The sequence below is a fragment of the Panthera leo genome, chromosome C1 (genome assembly GCF_018350215.1).
Source record: "Panthera leo isolate Ple1 chromosome C1, P.leo_Ple1_pat1.1, whole genome shotgun sequence".
Lineage (NCBI taxonomy): Eukaryota > Metazoa > Chordata > Mammalia > Carnivora > Felidae > Panthera > Panthera leo.
This window is the reverse complement of record NC_056686.1, coordinates 131204374-131225071: the sequence shown is the minus strand read 5'-3', so window position 1 is coordinate 131225071 and position 20698 is coordinate 131204374. Positions and strand designations below refer to the sequence as shown.

At 34.5% G+C, this 20698-nt stretch overlaps 1 protein-coding gene across 1 annotated transcript in view; it reads left to right on the top strand.

Moving 5' to 3' along the window:
• LRP1B (LDL receptor related protein 1B) overlaps nt 1–20698 on the top strand; it is a 1882572-nt gene that overhangs the window by 1312191 nt on the left and 549683 nt on the right. Inside the window, exon 32 of the mRNA XM_042948663.1 lies at nt 17079–17228. Coding sequence (XP_042804597.1) covers nt 17079–17228 — 150 coding nt within the window. The remainder of the gene's footprint in view (nt 1–17078; nt 17229–20698) is intronic.

Sequence of the window (20698 nt, the reverse complement as noted above, 5' to 3'; positions counted from 1 at the left end):
ACAAATCATTTCCCTTTTTTATCTTCCTGAAATCTGAATGGCAAATGGGCTGGCAAATACTCAGCCCAACATATTCTACTACACTTCTGCCCACAGATACCTTTTTTTTTTTTTTTTTTTTTTTTTTTTTTGATGTACAGAGGAAGAAAGTGAGCAGGTGAAATTCTATCCTGCCTCTATTCTCCCTTGATTCCCTGCAATGGGGAATATTTCTATCTTCGTAGGTCATTAACCATCAGTTAACACTTGCCATCTTTAACTACCACTTCAAATTAAGTGAATTAAATTGTTCAAGATGTAAGGTACAAGAGGAAGAATGAATTTAAGGCGCTTGGAAACTAGGGACAACTTGTAGTAATTTTCACATTCACATGAAACATTCCTTTTACTGCTTGAGGGATAATATGGTTTTGGAAAAATGTTGTTTTAGGATCATACCAAACACAGATTTGAATCTCTGCTTTGATACTTATTAACTCCGTGACTTTAAACATGCTTCTTTCCTTTTTGAAGGCTCAGTTTTATTACCTGTAAGATAGAGATAACAGTGTCTATCTTTTTGAGCTATTTTTAGAGTTAAAGGCTCATATGCAATATCTTATGTTCCACAAACCACACACTTATATACTCTAAAGAATATATGCTCAAAGAAACACGTACAAGGATATTTAATGCATCATTGTTTATAACTCTAAAAAATTTGAAAAGGCTTTAAATCTTCATCAGAAGAGGAATAGTAAATAAATGCAGCATATTTATGTGCTGAAATACTGTATACAAATACGAATATGTTTTTGTATATATACGAAAAGATGTAATAGATCTCAGAAGCACTGAGTGAGAGAAGTAATTAGCAGAATGATACTTATGGTATGAAATCATTCATAGAAGTTCAAAATGAAACATACAACATTAATGGATATTGCTCCTGGTTGAATATGTTTATAAAAGTATGGAAAACGTAAACTGGAGATAATCCACACCAATTTTATAATAGCAGTTCTCTTTAGGAAGGAACAATAATGACATTCAAAGGGAACTTTCATCTTTTTCAAAAGATACTTTACTGTGTTAATAGAATTTATTTCATATTTCATACAAAGATTCAAATTAAATACAGTAAAATGTTAATAGTGTCCAGTTATGGGGGCACCTGGGTGGCTCAGTTGGTTGAGCATCTGACTCTTGGTTTTGGCTCAGGTCATGATCTCGTGGTTCATGAGTTCAACCCCACCTCAGGCTCTGTGCTGTTGGTTTAGAGCCTACTTGGGATTCTCTCTCGCTCTTCCTCTCTCTCTGCCCCTCAAAATAAATAAATAAACTTAAAAAAATAATGTCCAGTTCTAGGTAGTAAATATATGATTGTTTATTAATTTTTCTCTCTTCTGTGTTAAATGCTGGCTCTTCAAAATATCACCAAAAAAACCCATTGTGTAGACCAAGCTGAGTTTCTCACTTCACACACTGAGGGAGAACATTAAGTCATCAATGTCTTAGCAGTATCTGAGACAGGGAAAAGCAGCACTGAAATAGTAATTGAGATTGTGAAGTCTGGTTTAAGGCAGGTGTCAAATGAAGCTTGATTAGGATCATTGAGTAAAGATCATTATATAATTTTGGATTGATAGACACGGAAAGAAGAATTTGAGGGGAGATGGGTTAGAGACCAATGTATACAGTGTCATTTGTTGCTTTTTTGCTGGAGTTGATGAGCTGTCCAGGAAGTTCCTGAAATTTGCAGTTATATTGTTTTCAACTATTACCTTACTGGACAAGAGTTTATTAGAACAGTAAGTTATAACATTAAAGACAGTGGATAGTATGGGCCTCTGGGTGTCTCAGTCAGTTAAGCGTCCGACCTCAGCTCAGGTCATAATCTCACAGTTCATGAGTTCCAGCCCCACTTCAGGCTCTGTGCTGACAGCTCAGAGCCTGGAGCCTGCTTTGGATTCTGTGTCTCCCTCTCTCTCTGCCCCACCCCTGTTTGCACTCTGTCTCTCAAAAATAAGTAAATGTTAAAACAAATTTTTTTTAAAAAGACAGTGGATTTGGGCGCCTGGGTGGCTCAGTCAGTTAAGCGTCCGACTTCGGCTCAGGTCATGATCTCACGGTCCGTGAGTTCGAGCCCCGCGTCGGGCTCTGTGCTGACCGCTCAGAGCCTGGAGCCTGTTTCAGATTCTGTGTCTCCCTCTCTCTCTGCCCCTCCCCTGTTCATGCTCTGTCTCTCTCTGTCTCAAAAATAAATAAACGTTAAAAAAATAATAATAAAAAAAAAAGACAGTGGATAGTAAAGCCATGTTAATGTAGACAATAGCTGTGTTTTAGGTTTTCTCATGTATAAAATTAAGACTTTGTCTCATATGTCCTTTATGGCCTTTCTTCTTACTCATGTAAATATATTAAAAGCATCCTTTGTGGGGCGCCTGGGTGGCTCAGTCGGTTGGGTGTCCGACTTCGGCTCAGGTTGTGATCTCACAGCTCATGGGTTTGAGCCCCGCGTCGGGCTCTGTGCTGACAGTTCAGAGCCTGGAGCCTGCTTCGGATTCTCTGTCTCCCTCTCTCTTTGCCCCTCCCCTGCTCACACTCTGTGTTTGTCTCTCTCTCAAAAATAAATAAACAGTAAAAAATTTTTTAAATAAATAAAAGTATCCTTTGTAAAGAATTGTGTACACTAATATATTCTTCACTAGCTAATTCTGAAAAATTATCTACAATGGGAGATAGGAGACAGTTGTATATCTGTCAGTGTTTCATGAAAGGAAACAGAACCAATAGTGTTAATGGATTGATAGATGAGAGAGAGAGAGAGAGAGAGAGAGAGAGAGAGAGAGAGAGAGAGATGATAGACAAACATAGATATATAAAGAGATTTATTACAAAGATTTGTCTACTGAGGTTGTGGGAGCTAGCTGAGCAAAGCTGAAATCCTAGGGCGAGATGGAAAGTCTCAGGCAGCAGCTTAAACTTTAGACCTTTGCCAGAAAGTCATCTTCTTTTTCAGAGGAACCTCAGTTCTAACGTTAAGGCCTTTCACTAATTGCTTTAAACCCACCTAGATTTTTTAGGATAATATCCTTAACTTAAAGTCAACTGATTGCATGTAGTAACCACATCTACAAAATGCTTTTACAGAAAAAATCTAGATTAGTGTTTAATTCTGTAACTGGGGATGTTAGCCTAGTCAGGTTGACACATTAAACTAACATCACAATTTTTAAACACAAACTTTCTTATATTTTATCCACTGATCTATATGCCCGCAAATATAACAATTGCGTATGTTGATCCAAACATAGATTTCTGTAAATATTTATCTACAATTTAGTAAAAGCTCTCTTAAGCAGAAACGTAAGTGAACAAAAGTTAGCTGGCATTAAATAGCCATGCTTTCTGAATGGAGACTGGGCAAATGACTTTATTATACTGAATTTAGTGTGTTCAATATAGATTATTATGGGGCACCTCGTGGCCTATTCGGTGAAGCATCCAACACTGGATCTCAACTCAGGTCTCGATCTCTGGGTTGTGAGTTCAATCCTCATGTTAGGCTCCATGCTGGGTGTGGAGCCCACTAAAAAAATATATATATATATTATATGAAGTATGATAACATGTCCTTTTTGAACCTAGGAAGAGAAAAAGAAACATGCTTGAGAATGTTTCAAAAATACCCACATATAAATTAGAAAGAAAGAAAGAAAGAAAGAAAGAAAGAAAGAAAGAAGATAACAGAAAATGAAAGAAAAACAAATATTTCTACAATAACCTGTCTTTTTAAAATCCTAATTCATATACTAATTGGCTAATTATAATTTGTTATGCTAAGCACTGTGGATGACACAAAAATAACTCTTTATGTAATAGTTGCTTTGTAACAATGATATACTTATTAATGAGAAAGAGGGTCAGGAACATGGGGTAAGGGTTCATATGCTGGTCTGTATGTATGTGGGCATCTTGAAGAAAAAGGAAAAGAAAGTGTTCTCCCAGAGTGCCAGTTACTGGGAAACAAGGCAAGCAAGGGTGATACCAATCTTTTCCTCATGGAGTTTACTATCTAAAAGGAATTACAGTATGACTAAAAGTTATCCACTCCAGCCATATTTTCCTTCTCTGCTTCTCTCAACTTGTCAAGCTCTTTCCCCCAACAGTATATTTTAACAATGTATTCCTTTGCCCAGAAATGTCTCCCATCTCAGTTGTCTGCCTATCTGTCAGACTTCAACTTAAAGATTATTTCCTCAAAGAGGTGTTCTCTCCTTTGACAAAGCCAAAGTCTCTTAAAATAGACACTTTTAGCACCATAATTTCATCATTTAGTCTTGTCATTATTTTAGATTTCCATTTGTTTGTTGAATATTTGATTACTGCTTACCAACTAGAAAGGAAACTATAAAATTAGTGAAAATATTTGCTCTTTTTTTTAGCAGTGTGTCTGCAACTCATAACACAATGCTGGCACATTGTAAGTATATCTTCAAAAAATATTTGTTGAATGAAGTGACCACTATTTCCCATCCAACAGCAACAGGCTCTTACATGATTAAGTCAATCCAAGATTTATTTGTGTATCTTCGTTGAATAAAATTACTTTGTGAAAAAGTGTATATTTGGTGACCTGGATATCAATCATGTTGCATTGCATTCAATTATCTGAAGAGTAGCAAATATTTATATTTATGCCATAATTTTCTCAAAGTTTGGAGTGCAAAAATTATGTTAGTGGAGTTGCTTATAAATCAATGCATGGTTAGCTAAAAAGGAAAAATTGGAACTCTTTGGTTTCTAAATTGGCTTTCCCATACGTTCCTTTTATTCTTTCTCCTCTCTCTCCTGTCTAACCCTGTAACCATTTGGCTCTCCTTAGCACCTCAGAGCTTTCTCATAGAAAGAAAGAATAGGACAAAAAAGGCTTGGTCGAGTTATCTACATATCGACAAATCCTCTTAGTACTGGGTATAAAAGTAAAATTAATTCTTTTTCAATAATACCTTATTCATTCTGACCATGTCATTGTAATTTTTGATCTATCCCAATAGGCTAGAGAAACTGTTATCTGTAAATTAACTATAAAAAATATCCTCTAAAGTCCTGTCTTTAGAGCAGGAAAACCCTGTCTTTATTCAGTCACGTCAAATTCTTTATTTGTGAGGGGTTGGGCCAGTTAAGATGATGCTGTTTTCAAGGAGTATTAGAGGTGCTTATTAAAATAGGTTAAAAATTAGAAAAAAATAAATAAGATAGGTTAAAATTATATTGCATAATAACTGGTTTTTTTTAATTAGTGTTTTTCCTGAGTGCTTGAAACATTGTCTTAAAATATATTCAATAACATATTGTTAACTACTTGACACAGAATCTGAAGCATTTCAGATTGTTGTGTTTTCTTTTTTAAAAATTATTATTTTTGCTGTATTTATTTATTTTTTCTCTCTCTGGAGAGTTTATTTATTTATTTTTAATGTTTATTTATAGGGGGGTAGGGGCAGAGAGAGAAGGACAGAGAATCCCAAGCATGATTGGGACTGTCAGCGCAGAGCCTGATGCAGAACTGATTCCATGTACCGTGAGATCATGACCTAAGCCAAAATCAAGAGTCAGAACCTTAACTGACTGAGCCCAACCAGGCACCCCTTCTGTGCACAGTTTAGAGCTGTGATGAAAATAAGTGCATAATTTTTTGCGTTTTTTTTGTTGTGTATATAGATTTTAATTGCTGTTTACTGAAGCATTGTAGTTGGTACACAGGGTGCAAGAGGATCTGCCTGGCTCCAGGAGTCCCAAACAGACCAGGCTTGATCACTCAGCACTGACAAAATCCAAAGGCAGAGAAAAGAGTGATGGTGAAATAAGATAGGAATTTATTTCGGAGACATTAACACCAGGAAGGCAGTGGACTAGTATCTCAAAGACTGCCCCCAAAGTGCTGAAAATACTTACAGAGTTATTTCAGGAAAGTATGGGTGGGGCAAAGGTGGGGGGATAGGAGCAGGTAGGAAGTGAAAGTCAAATTGATCAGCATCTTGGAGTCACTCTTCAGCAGGCTTTGCTGGCTCAGGATAGTCCTTATTGCTTGAGGGGGTAGTTTTGGTTCCCATCAGGGAATGCTTTACCCTCATGGTCTTCCACATGAGCCAAGGAACAAAGTGGAAAGTAGAAAGTTTGAGGTAAAAATGGAGGCATCTAAATCCCTCTGTCAGCATCAAGGTTATATCTCATAAGGAAACACTGGTATAGAAGAATCTTTGGAATACTCCCAAGAATTCATGCCAACATAATCCCACTTTATAAGATTCTCTTAGAACTATTGCCCTGAGATGAATTCAAAAATGGAATTTTCTAGTGCCATGAGTGGACACATGAGTAAATGTAAAAAATAAATACAAACCTATGTTTCTTGGTGTACTTGATTGCCATACCCATGAAATACATATACTTAGGGATATTTATTACTTTGTTGTTTACTTATTGAACTTCACTGCTATTTTGCACTTCGGGAAATTAATCATTTTTTCATGACAAGTCTGTCTGGGCAATCTCTGGCTTAAATTCCTGCCCACTGCCTTCTCTAAACCATTTCCATGCAGAAAATTAGGTGATTAGGAAACAAGGAGCTACTGTTTAGTTGATTTTCTCCTCAGGCATATGGATTATCAAATTATAAATTATTTTTCCCAGAACATAAGGAGAAAACACAACATTCTGTGTGGTGTGGCTGGGAAGTATCAACTCAAAACAATAATTATCTGTCATCCTTTATGGAACCTGTATTTTCAGGAAGCCATACCTTTGTGTTTGCATGTACTTAGCCTAGAATGTGTGATAGAGTAGAACCATTATCACTTTGGCGACAAAAATAACATAATTACAGTGACTACTTTTTAAGCACTTTGAATATGTCAAGCACTTATAAAATGTTTTGCATTAATCATCTCATGGTAATCATTTCTGGAAGGGTTTCTTATCCTCCTTTTACAGATTCAGAAAGTGAGGATTGTTGAAAGAAGTCAGTTGCCTGTGATGGATAGTAGAGTGGGATTCAAATCCAAGTTTATCTGCTTTGAAAGCCGTATTAAATCTTAACCATTATGCTTTGCCCAGAGAGGCTGATTTCATATAGTAATTACCTGACCTCAAGCTAAGATCAGGGAATAAAACTGGTACTCTTTCAAGCATGGCAAGTAGGGGAAAAAAATTCAGAACTTGGGTACTCCTGAGAAACGTGGGCCCAATTAGGACGCAGCAGTCAGGTTTTCTAAGCAGCCTGGAAACTCATGAAGCAATTTCACCTCTGTGTGAATTGTACCTTGCAATTAATTATTTCTGAATCTTTAAATGCTACTTTTACACAGCAACATTACTGATATACTAGGATTTCTAATTTGTGAAATTGTTTTTATGTTGTAATTCACTGGATTTCCCTTGCTTGTTGGTGGTTAAATCCATGTGTGTGACATACTTGAAATAGAAGTATGTCATAATCTTATCAAAACACCCAATTTGGCATTTCAGGACTGTGTATCACTGAAGACTAAGCAATTGCAGCCTTCAGGCAGTTTGGACTGAATAACTTTGTTTCTGTTAAATACAAATCAACATTCCAGTTATCCATTGTTGAACTAAATATTCTCAATTAAGATTTATTGCTCTGTCTTGGATACATTAAGTGCTTAGAGCAGTTTGCATAACAAAAGATTTTAATTTACTACTTAAAGCCATTTCCATGTTTAAAATGTTTACATATTATGAATTTTATCCCTTAAGCCTCATATAAAGCAACTTGGCTTGTCAATCAGCATTATTCTTCATGGCTTATTCGAATCTAGTGCACTGTATATTTTATCTTCTTGATATTTTCTCTTCATTTTCAATGTAATCTCAACCAAAAGTCACTTGTTTACTCAACCCTGAAGTACACCTTTTTGAAACCTATTTTTTTATTATTATTTAATCATTCCAACCTATATGCTGTATAACGTGAATTTTGAAGTATATTCATGGGTAACATTTACAAGCACTTTTTTTCACATGAAAAGAATTCAGGGGACCTCACTTTTTAAAAATAAAGTTAAAACAAATTTATGTCGGTGGGTGGCTCAGTCAACCGGTTAAGTGTTCGACTTTGGCTCAGGCCATGTTCTCGTGGTCCATGAGTTCAAGCCCTGCGTCTGGCTCTGTGCTGACAGCTCAGAGCCTGGAGCCTGCTTCGGATTCTGTGTCTTCCTCTCTCTCTGCCTCTCCCCTGCTCATGCTCTGTCTCTGTCTCTGTCTCTGTCTCTCTGTCTTTCTCTCTCTCTCTCTCTCTCTCTCTCAAAAATAAACATTAAAAAAAAAAAAAAACTTTGGTATATATTTCCTTGCTTGATATAATGCAGTTATGTTTTTTAAATATATTTATACTCGGCACACTCACTTTTATTATGTTATTTATTATGTTATTTATTATGTATGAAGCATGATCAATATTATCTCACAAAATAGCTTACAAAAAAAGGACAGAGAAACTAACAAATGGATATTAAAATTACACATTAACATACAGACAAATAATTTAAATTTACATTTTTTTCACCTGATCATTTTCTTACTCATTCTTTCAAATGATATTAAGTATTAAAAAAAAAGGTTGTTATAAAAGGTTATGAAGGCTATAGTAGGTGCCAGACCTGAAAATAAAACCTGATATACATTATCAATAACGTCATAGTCCAGTGAAGTAAAAAGACAGAAATAATTACAAACCATTTGATGCAGTGTCATTCCTGGGTACTATTTCCAGACACCATAAAGGTAAGTAGACATTGTAAAAATAGAGGGAACAACTAATTTTGTGTGAGGAAGAAAAATAGAGAATAGTACCCAAATTAGTAATGTTTGAAATTTCAACTGATCTTGAAGAAAAAATATAGTTCCGTTTTTAAGAAAGTGACAAAGGAGAAGAAACTGATCTCATTCTTAGTAGAAAGGAAAAATAAACAAAAAATGTACGAACATGTGAAGTGTTTAAAAAACTTTGAATTTTTCTGCGTGTCTACAGAAAAAAATCTAATGCAAGGGAATGTTTGGGATTATATTGACAGGAACTGTAATTTTAAGATGTTCAAATGGCACAATCCAGTGCTTTTAAAAATATTTTGTTCTATTTTACCTATCAAGCTATAAAATATAGTTTTGGTGCATTATAAAACTATAGGTATTAAAGCTTTTAAAATGTTTTTTTAGAGCAAAACACTTCTCAGGAAATAGGCTGTCACTGCGCCTGATTTTGCTTCCACTTTTGCACATGTTTTTTTCACAAGGCACATACTTTTTGCTGATCATCAAAAGTTTGAAATACAGGATAAATTGTCCAAGGTAAAATGACTAATGTGACAGAGGATGGGGGAGATGCTGAAATCTTAGCTCTATGCGATAAGCAATAAAAAAGTAATTAATGTAGTTCTGTAACTCTATTTGTTGTCAGTGACTTCTTAAAGCAGAGTGGATGGAGAGCGATGATTTCAAGAAAGAATTTAGATCCAGTTAAGATACTGGCAGTATAGACATGTGCAATAGAGGAAAAAACAAACGTTTTTCTTACCTCTCGCTGGCTAGGGACCTGGAAATTAGATTGACACAATGACAAACTACCCAGAGAAAAACAGTTTATTAACCAGAGTAGCACACATGCAGGCAGGAAACCTCACTGATCAGGAACTCAAAGGAGTGGTTAGAAGTTGGGCTTATATAGCATATTAACAAACAACAGCAAATTTGTAGAATAATATCAAAACAAAGGAAAAGGGATTTAGACTTGCAAGGGAGGCAAACTGTGGGAAGGTAACTACCTGAAGGACACTAATGGAAGATAAAGATTGTTTTAGTAAGGCTTGTTTTCTAGATTCCTCTCCATGCCATCCCTGGGCTGTTCAGAGTCTAGACTAGTCTCTGGTGATTAAGAGGCTAAGACTGCTTTTAGCAAAAAATTAGGGCAAAGAGCTTTTATTTTTTTGTCTTCTGTTTCTCAGTTCTTCAAGTCAAAGTAATTCTTAAGCCAAAGTGGCTTGTTTTGGAGTGGCATATTTCGATCCCTTACATACTCAACTTTTTGTTGAATAATATTGAAAAAATATTGAACGTTTGTTGAAACATGCTTTTTTTAATTAAAAAAAATTACATTGAGATAATTTTAGATTCCCATGAAGTTATAAAAAACAATACAGAGAGTTTCCACATATTCTTTATCTAATTTTCCCCCATTGGAACATAATGTAAAACCACAATAAAATATTACCACCCAGGTACTAACTAACCTTAATGAAGTCCATTAATATTCAGATTTCATGTTTTATTTTATTTGTGTGTTTAATTTTAGATTGAATTGTATCACACATGTAGGTTTCTATATCCAACACCACCTTCAAGGTACTGAATAAAATGAATCAGATTCTGTGGATAAGTGGGGAAAAAAAGAATTAAAAAAATGCCGAAAAATTCCAACACCACAATGATCCTACCTACTGCCCTTTTATAACCACACCTACTCTCTCCTGCCTACCACCCCCTTTCCCTTTTCTCCATACACCATCTAAAATGTTCCATTTCTAAAATGTTCTGTTTTTAACATGTTATAGGAATTCAATCATACAGTATATAACCTATTGGATTGGCTGTTTTCCACTCAGCATTTTTCCCTGGAGAGTCATTGAAATTTCATGTATCAATACTTTTCTTCATCTTATTGCTGAGTGGTATGCCACGGTATATAAATACCATGGTTGACTTAAGCATTCTCCTATTAAAGGAGATGCGATGATTCAAATTTTGACTACTGCAAATAAAGCTGCTACAAACATTCATGTGTAAGTTTTTGTATGAACACAAGTTTTTATTTCTCTGGAATAAATTCCCAGGAGTGAAATTGCTGGGTCCTACGGAAATAGTATGTTTAGTTTTATAAGAAACTGCTCAGCTGTTTTCCAGAGAGACTGTACTGTTTTTCATTCCACCTATAATGTATTAGTTATCCAGTTTTTCTCTGTATCCTTGTCAGCATTTAGTGTTGTCACTATTTTTATTTTAGCCATTCTTACAGATGTGTACTGCTTTATCATTGTCATTTTAATTTGCATTTTCTTTTGATGTTGAACATCTTTTTCATGTGCTTACTTGCCATTTGTATATCTTCTAATGTGAGATGTCTGTTCACTTCCTGTACTCATTTGTTTATTGGTTTTTTTTTTTTTTTGAGTTTTGACTGCATTTTTGTTGCCACTAGCCTTTTGTTCATTTGTTGTGTGTTTTCAGTGGTCAGTTTCTACAACTATCACAATTCTAGACACAGAAGGATTTGTGTTCTATTATCTGATATGTGTATTGCAAATATTTTCTCCCAGACGGAAGCATGTCTTAATTTGTCTTCACAGACCAACTAGAACAACAGTTTCTAACTTTGATAGACCTGCATAATTGAGGGAATGCTGTAATTACGAATGAAGTGTACAGTCTAAGTATTTCTCACACTAAACCGTCTCAAAACTATCAGTTGTGGGGATTACCAAAGAAATGGTTGCAAATTTTAGAATAAGACTTTAGCTTGAAAAGGAGATACGAAACCTTGTAGTACTAATAAATAGCTAGCATTTATTTAGTGCTTTCTATGTGCTAGACACTATATTATTATCGTTATTATTACATCTTCACAGTGGTGTAGTGAGGGTGTAGCCAGGTGAAGGCTGACTAGTCTTTTCTCAGACGAACTCAGAGATGAATAGACAAGGTGATTGAAAGGTGGTACCTTATATTTATATTTACTTCAGAGAGAAGCAGGGATGGAGCACAAAGAATGCTTGGGTTTCCTCAGTATATTTATTCTAGCATTTACAAAATCTAAGCATTCTTAAGAGGGATAAAGTATTTTTTGAGATAGGCTAATAGTGAATAGGCAATTAACCCCATTCTACTTCCCCATGGAACAACAATGCTCCTCTGGAGCTAAAAATTCAATGTTTTAGAAATAGTTTTGCCCCCCAGAAAAATCATGCCACTTCTGGTTAACTCTGAAAGGATTTCCATTTTGGAGTATCCAGAATATTATAATTCTTCTACAGGTATAATAAGGATATAATTTTATGATTTTTTTTTCATTTGTTGTATATTTTCAATATTACAACTACCACAGTCCTAGATGCAGAAGGAGTGTGTGTTCTATTGTCTGAAGGTAATGCTACAGGAGAATATTTAGATGATTTCAATGTTATTTTTATACATGTCTAGAGTATTTAAAGTTAATCATCTGTGTTTTAATATCTATAGTATGTGTTCTTCCCCATGTATATCTTTAATGTTCTTCTGTCCCCAAAGATCTCCTCATAATACACTTTCCAGCAGTATTTTAAAGGCCTCATTAAACTTATTAAGTATTCAATTTTGAAGGTTTTTAAAAACAGGCATTTTTTTTTAACTTAGAGGAAAGGGAGAGAGAGAATCCCAAGCAGGCTCCATATTGTCAGCAAAGAGCCCAATGTGGGGATGAATCTCACTAACCATAAGATCATGACCTGAGGTGAAGTCAGAAGTCATATGCTTAACCAACTGAGCCACCCAGGCACCCCCACAATAGGCAATTTTTAAAAGGAACTTCTTAATCCTAAAATCAACTGAAGAGATTTTTAAAAAAATACTGATTTCTGGGACCAACTCAAACCAATTAAAATTTCTGGGAGTGAGGCCTAGGTATCGGTATTTTTAACAGTTTTCCGGATAATTGTAATGCATAACCAGGGGCTGAAAATTTTGAAATGAAATTTAGTAAGTGTCGGAAAAATATTAGAAAATTGCCATCTCTAGAAAGCCTTAATTTTAAAAATTCCTTATTCTACATATTTGCATTTTTAATTCCATATTGCATAGTACATTGACTTAATTTGAGTCATTTAAAAAAGAAATGAGACATGTAAAGTGAACTTTCCAGTTTTAATTGTAACAAAACTGAAAACTTAATGAACTTAATGTTTTTAATAATTATGGAAAATAATTAGGTGATATTTTTCTAAAAATATGTAGTTGTTTCTTATATCAACATATTTCTATTGGAAATGTATTTTGGCAAATTATATTATCCCAATTAAAAAATAAGCTGGGCTATTTTAGTCAAAATGTTGAAATAATACCGTAAGGGAAATCTTTGGCTTCAAATAGGGCGAGAATGAAAGCATATGAATTAACCCTGCATTTTTACAATAATAGGAAAGATAGATAAAAAAGGTAGATTCTTTTTTTCATAAAGGTTTTTCAGTTTAAATGACGACTTTTCTTCCTTTGACATACCTTATTACTATTGAATCTAGGTTTCCTCTTTTGATTACCAAATCCAGGTGATTTTCAAAATAATTATGTCTAACAAAAATAAGTCTATATTAGTAGTGGTATATTCTTCAGAAAGATCCGGCAGTCCTTTTGAGGATTTTTTTTATATCAGTCACCCATTCTGAGAACATTGTAGTGCAAACACAATCATATTTCTTTGCATAGGTTTTAGGATACTTTTATGAACGTGCTCATATTTAATCTGCTTTCTCATGGCTATTGATTTAGCATTCTAAAATCACTGAGCAGTTTCCCCTGCATCAAAACACTATCAGTTTACTGCTCAGTGATTCATTTTTTGAAATAGTGCAAAGGAGACCTGATTCAGAACTTATTCCAATAAGTGGACACTAATTAATTCTTCAATGTTATTAAGACCTAAATGTATGATAGTAACAAAATAAAAAATCTTATTCTGTGAAACAATTTACATTAAAAAATTTATAAATATGTACTTCCAAAATATGCATATATCTATGAATTTAAAACATATATCACCAATTTCTTGAATTCATAATAGGATTTTAAAGATACTTCAATTCTGTGTTATAAACCTGGGAATAAACATGCTCAAGAACAGTCAGGGGTTAAGCTAATACATTTAATAGAAGACAAGATGTACGTAGGTGACTAGGTGATCTATCACATGAATATGTATGTTAATATAGGAACTTCATTACTTTTTTCCTATAAATCTTAAAATGATTAATCGTAAACTATTCCATCTCAATATCGATGTGAAAACTTAAGCCATGCCAGGTGGCCTATTGGAGCACTTCCTTCCCTTCTTCCCTGTTGTCATAGCATCCAGCTATGAGTAGTATATTAAAAAAATTCTTTTGTAGAGATAATTCAACACTACTAGGCAGAACTCTTTGGAGACAACTTATAATTTTAATAATGGAATTAATTAAACAACCCATTCATGTGTTCAACGTCTATAAATTTTCTTCTCTGCTCTAGGTACTATGCTAGGTATTAAAGATCAAAGCTCACTACCAAACAGCCTCTTTTCTTTCAGCAAACTCCATAAACAAAGATGTTGAGTAGTAAACTGGGTAATTCTGACCCCAACAATATAACTTTCCTGCTCTGTATAATAATTACTTTACACATTGCAAGTTAGAATCTAGATATTCCTGGGTGTTGGGTGGATGAGAAAGTTCTGACAATGTGGTTTAATTTGGAGTTGGGCACATTTGATACTAATGCACCCTTTCCTTCAAGAAAAAAAAAAAGTATTGAGGAAACGTAGATAAATACAATCCCTTAAGTAAGGCCAAAAAGTATTGTTTTTAAAAATCAAGGTGAAGAAAATATAATAGATTAGTCAATTGAAGCCAGGAGTGAAGTTAGTAGTGTAAATGCAATGCACTTGCTGCAGACGGGTCACAAATATGACTCTTCAGATTTTTTGCAGCCAAAACAAAGAGAGAAATATGATCAGTTACAATTTTATATTTTCCACTATAGGTTTTTCTGGCACTGAACCCTGAAAGAAATTTCTCCCATGGGTTCTTGTATAAAGAGGTCACTATGTGGTATATTATTTTAGACACTATATCCTGGGAAGTGCAACAGTGGTTTTCCTATGGCTACTTCTTATAGCATCCTTCATTTAAATCAAGAGCACAATGCCAGAGCTCAATTCAGCAGCAGATTAAGTGAGAGACAAAAATCCAATGATCTAAAAATGTGGATAGCTCTCCGATTGTTTACCTTGATTAAAAGATAAAATTTGGAATACCTAGAAGAATAGGTAATTTTGCTTAGAAGGAATTCTTCATAAACGTATTTATTAATTCAGTTATTGATGAACATTTGCAACAAAATGTTTGGAGTTATATTTTGTACCATAAATCTCTAGTAAGATATTCTTCATTGCTGATTAAAGACAGAATTACGTGATTTGGATAGCCAACTAAACAGAAGACAAAACAGAACACATCTGATCATTAAGTGGTCTAAATCAGGAGTTTTACTAGAAAAAAAAAGCACAGAAGTAACTCAGGAAGTACGTATAGAATATCCAAAATTTCTCTCATAAAAAATTGAATGGTGAATCACTTGCAAACTGGAAATATTATACCAAAGTATATAACTGGAATAGTTTTTATCTGATTATTTTACAAAGTGTTTAAAGCCAGTCATCCACAGTAGTCCTCAAAGGGAGAAAAAATCTAAAAACTTTATCCCGAAATGTCTAATTTTATTTGTTAGGTTTATTCTGAACCTTCCATACTTGTATTTAGTAAAACATACCAATAAGCCAATAAATAGCTGATCTATTGTATTGATTTGTAATATTATTTCTATTTGATTAAAATTGGTCTGAAAAATCATTTCTGTTCTCCGGATTGGGACTATTTGTAGTTGGGACTCAATGCACTAGAACTCATGTGATTCTCTCCAGGTGTTTCCTTTCCTTTTTTTTTTTTTTTTGTTTCTTTAAGTAGGGAAGGTGTGTGTGTGTGTGTGTGTGTGTGTGTGTGTGTGTGTGTGTGTGGTTTGTTCCCTTTCTTCTCTGAAGAAGATTCCAGAAATAATTTATTGCATTGTATGCTTGAGTGTATACCCACATGTGCATTTCCATAAGTAGTTGAGGGTTTTAGAGGACTAACAAAAGCCATGGTCTTATTGTTATGACATGGACCCTGAGCCTACTGATAAGCATGCAAGTAATTATGTAGATGTATACTGAAAACCCTTGGCAATCAAAATATACATATCCTGAGACCTTTGGAAACCTCGAATACTACTATGACATGAAATTTCCCATAAAATACAATAAAGGTAACCTACAGTGATTCACTGTGATGCGGGAATAATGGCCTTAAGCCATTGGCTTGGTGTCTTTACCAAATGATCTATCTCCCCATGACAGCATCTAAATTAGCCCAATTCAATTCCGTGTTTCGGTGACCTTATCAATTTTTGAAATTCTTCTACTTTTGTTTCACTTCAAAAGAGTTGAAACCAACAATTTGAATCTATAACTGCCTAAAGTTATTTCACTGAAAGTAGAGGGAGAATTAATAATTTCATCAATGATGCTAGTTTCTCGAAAGAGTATTATGTGTTAAAATTTTCTGAGGCAAAGTGGTATGATGAAGAGAGCAAGCACTCAATTTGGAAACAGAAACTTTCTTAAAATTTCTGTAATGTACACTTACTAACTATGGACTCCTATAGATTTCTTGACTATTCCATGTATTATTTTTCTTATTCATGAAATGAGACAGTCATTGCTTTCAGTGTCACAGGATTGTTGTGATAATCAACAGAGATAACTACTAAGTGCCTATAAAAATATATGGTTTCACAGATAGTAAAAACAGTATATTTCCCTATTAGGCAGATCTTATATTTAAAGACAAAAATCTGGGGCGCCTGGGTGGCGCAGTCGGTTAAGCGTCCGACTTCAGCCAGGTCACGATCTCGCGGTCCGTGAGTTCGAGCCCCGCGTCAGGCTCTGGGCTGATGGCTCGGAGCCTGGAGCCTGTTTCCGATTCTGTGTCTCCTTCTCTCTCTGCCCCTCCCCCGTTCATGCTCTGTCTCTCTCTGTCCCAAAAATAAATAAAAAACGTTGGAAAAAAAAAAAAAAAAAAAAAAAAAAAATAAAGACAAAAATCTAAGCTTGCAACTTATTTTTCCCCCTCAAATCTAGTGCTAGGTGAACATTACTATTTAAGTGGCTACTGTTATGTTTAAGTTGTATAATTTAATTACAGGTCTATCGATAGACTATGTGGAAAACAAACTTTATTGGATCAGTTCGGGAAATGGAACCATAAATAGATGCAACCTGGATGGTGGTAATTTAGAAGTAATAGAGTCAATGAAAGAAGAATTAACAAAAGCTACAGCCCTAACCATCATGGGTAAGTGCAATGGTTCTATAGCTAGGATGCTTCGTATTGACTGGGGGTTGATTAATTATGACCTGTTAAAAGCTTAGAAAAGTTACTGCTCCATTAACACCAGAAGCACATTCAAATTACACATCTCTGTGAGAGTTTTTTGTTTTGTTTTGTTTTTCTTTTTTTAACCTTGCAAACAGACTTGTAAGATTATCCATATTGGGACTTTGTGCTCTTACCAGTACAAACTTTACCATTATTAATTCTGGGCTGTGACTTGTATTTTTTTACAATTATTTTCTTTATTCTCATGCAGTGTTCTAAAGTATAAGGGCCTTGTATATTTGTCACAATAAAGTCAAATTTGGCTTATCTCTGCCTGTAAAGTATAGGTTGATCCACACAGATAATTCAAAAAACAAGGCCACAGAGCCCATTGACCAAAGATTGAAATTATTCTCCCACAAATAATTCTTTCCAATTTTTAGGGATGAGTAGAGATCTTATAGACTTGAGCCTCATTTCCATTCTTTTTGCTTCAGCCTTTGGGGAAAAAAAGATGCTAACCAGAGAGACAATTAGGAAGCTAACAGGGAGGTATGGCTTTTCATAGAATAAATAATCAACTTCTATGTTGATATTGGAAGCTGATTTTTGAAATGCAAATTTTAATTAAATAACAGTTCAAATTTTTAAAAGGTGTAAAAGTAGATTCCATTAAAAAAAAAGTGCTTTTTGGTTAGAACGAATGGCTGGCTCTAAACTGGAGTTCAGGGTGCGTCAGCAGTATGATTAGAAATTCCACATAGAATCTTAGTACTTCGGTTTGGTTACAGGAAATTAGAAACTGATTTCATATTTGGAATTCTAAACATGATATATTCAGGATAGCATATATACAAACAGTGTGTGTATATGTACATTCATATACACGTGTGTGTATGAAAGCCAATTCGAACATATATCTAAAAGGTTATTTATATAGGTGATAAATTAGGTCTTTTAAATCAATATTCCATAATCTTCACCTCTTTTATCCTTTCCCCAGAAGGAATGTTAATTATTTTTGGCTTTATTTTCACTAACGACTGTTGATGAGTATATAAAGTTTAAAAGTACCTAGTTGTTAATCAAGAAAGATACGAAAATTTATTCCTTATTAAAAAAAGTGTTTTATCACCTTGACTTCAGTTAAATTTAAAATATATTAATGAAAGTAAATGAGGTTTAGATTTGCAAATTTTTATTTAAAACAGGAGGAGAGTGGGAAGTAAGAAAAAACATTTTAATTTTTTTTTTAATGTTTATTTATTATTGAGAGACAGAGAAACAGAGCATGAGCATGGGAGGGGTGGAGAGAGGGAGAGACACAGAATCTCAAGCAGGCCCCAGGCTCTGAGCTGTCAGCCATAGAGCCCCATGAGGGGCTCGAACTCACAAACCACGAGATCATGACCTGAGCTTATGTCGGACACTTAACCGACTGAGCCACCCAGGCACCCCAAGAGAAAACATCTTAAATTCAGTTCAGTTCAACATGTATTTAGAATCTTTTAAGTACAGGCAGTGTACTCGTCTCTGAAGTACAAATATAAACATGGACACTATTCTCAAACAAAACAAAATGTATATTTCTGTGAGGGAGAGAGAGAAAAGAGGATTGTTTCAACCAATCATTAATCACAAAGAATGATTCAGTTTCGGTCGCTGAGAAATGCAGATAATAAATATAACTGCTTTTATCATAAAGTAGTGAGAATCACATGGAAATGTATGTGAATACACTTTCAAAAAAGTGGAGTTTGATACAAACTTCAAAGGTGGAATCTGGCATCACTTAATTTGATCTTTAAAACATTCCTTAATTTTACCGCCTTGGACATTTGCAGATATCTGACATAGTGTGGAATCAGACATTTAGTAGTTTTCTTTTGTTAAGTTTTATTCCTAAATTGTTGTCTTCCAGCTATCATTGTCACAATTTTTTTTATTGTTTCTTAGAATTAGTGTTTCTTTTCATTTATTTATTTATTAATGTTTATTTATTTTTAAGAAAGAAAGACAGAGCATGAGCAGGGAAGGGGCAGAGAGAGAGGGAGACCCAGAATCCAAAACAGGTTCCAGGCTCTGAGCTGTCAGCACAGAGCCCTATGTAGGGCTTGAACCTACGAACATCGAGATCATGACCTGAGCCAAAGTCAGATGCTTAACCAACTGAGCCACCCAGGCACCCTAGTGTTTCTTTTATAAGAGTTTTTGACCAGGGGAGGAATTTAAACTTGTAAAAAAATATGTTATTTTAAAAATTTCCCAATTTTCTTTTTAGCATTTGGACATTTCCTGTACTGTTTGTATAACACGATGTTGCCATTCTTTTCATTGTGTGTGTTCAGAAGTTGCATACACACACACACACACACACACACACACACACACACGGATTGTACCTAACAAGTAGGTTATTTTAAAGCAGAAATTTGTTTATGATTTTCTTATAAAGCAATATGGAAATGAGGTTACTTTATATTACTCAGCTTCGCCAAATTAATAAGAAAATTTTGTTTTATGTATATGTGTACATATTTTAAATTACCTGGGTAAAAATAGCAGAGTTTAAATTCTGCAGCAATCCCCAAATCACCACCCACATTATGTTTTTAAAAATTTAATTCCAATATATCTTATGAAATCAACCCTAATTAGCAAATAATATAGCCAAGAAACAATAAATTAGAGAAAAATGTTAAAATATGTTATAACATTTCAAAGAACGCTGTTGACTTATACACACACACACACACACACACACACACACACACACACATACACATTGACTCATAGAAAAATGGAAAGCTTTATAAAAGTTTCTGCTAACATGATTGGTACCCACCCTGCTGTTTGCAAATGAATACTAAACTTACGGAACTCGGAACTCGATGCTATGAACAAAGTCTCAAAAATGGAGCAGCATTCCCTTGTGGCAAAAGAAAATAAAGTTTTGTTCCTTGATAAAATAGAAGAGAGAAAGTTTTGGGGAAATCATAATGCCTGTGTTGTGTCAGCACTGTGAAACTGGGAATCCAACCTTGCATAAATTAAAATTCTTATAAAAGTGAATGGCCATGCATGTATACCCCTCCCTGCCACCATAATTTCATTAAACCTTAAAGAGAAAAATATAACTAAAATTATCAGTGCCTCTAGGGTCAATAATGTATTTGATGGATATATCAAAATACATCTTTAGTTGGAGGTTTAAAACTTACAGGACAATAACTTGGAAAAGCAGTCTAGGAACTTCTATTTTACAAAGTTTCCTAGTTTGGCCCTGAATTTGCCCTGCTGCTCAGATTCCCCCTTCTTTGAGAACTTCTCTTTCTCTTTGGGGGTGGAAGAAAGGGTGATGACCTGTTTCCTGCTGAGGCTGAGTATTATAGTCATAATAAAAAGGCAATATAAAAATAAAACAGAAGAGCTTTACAACTTACTAT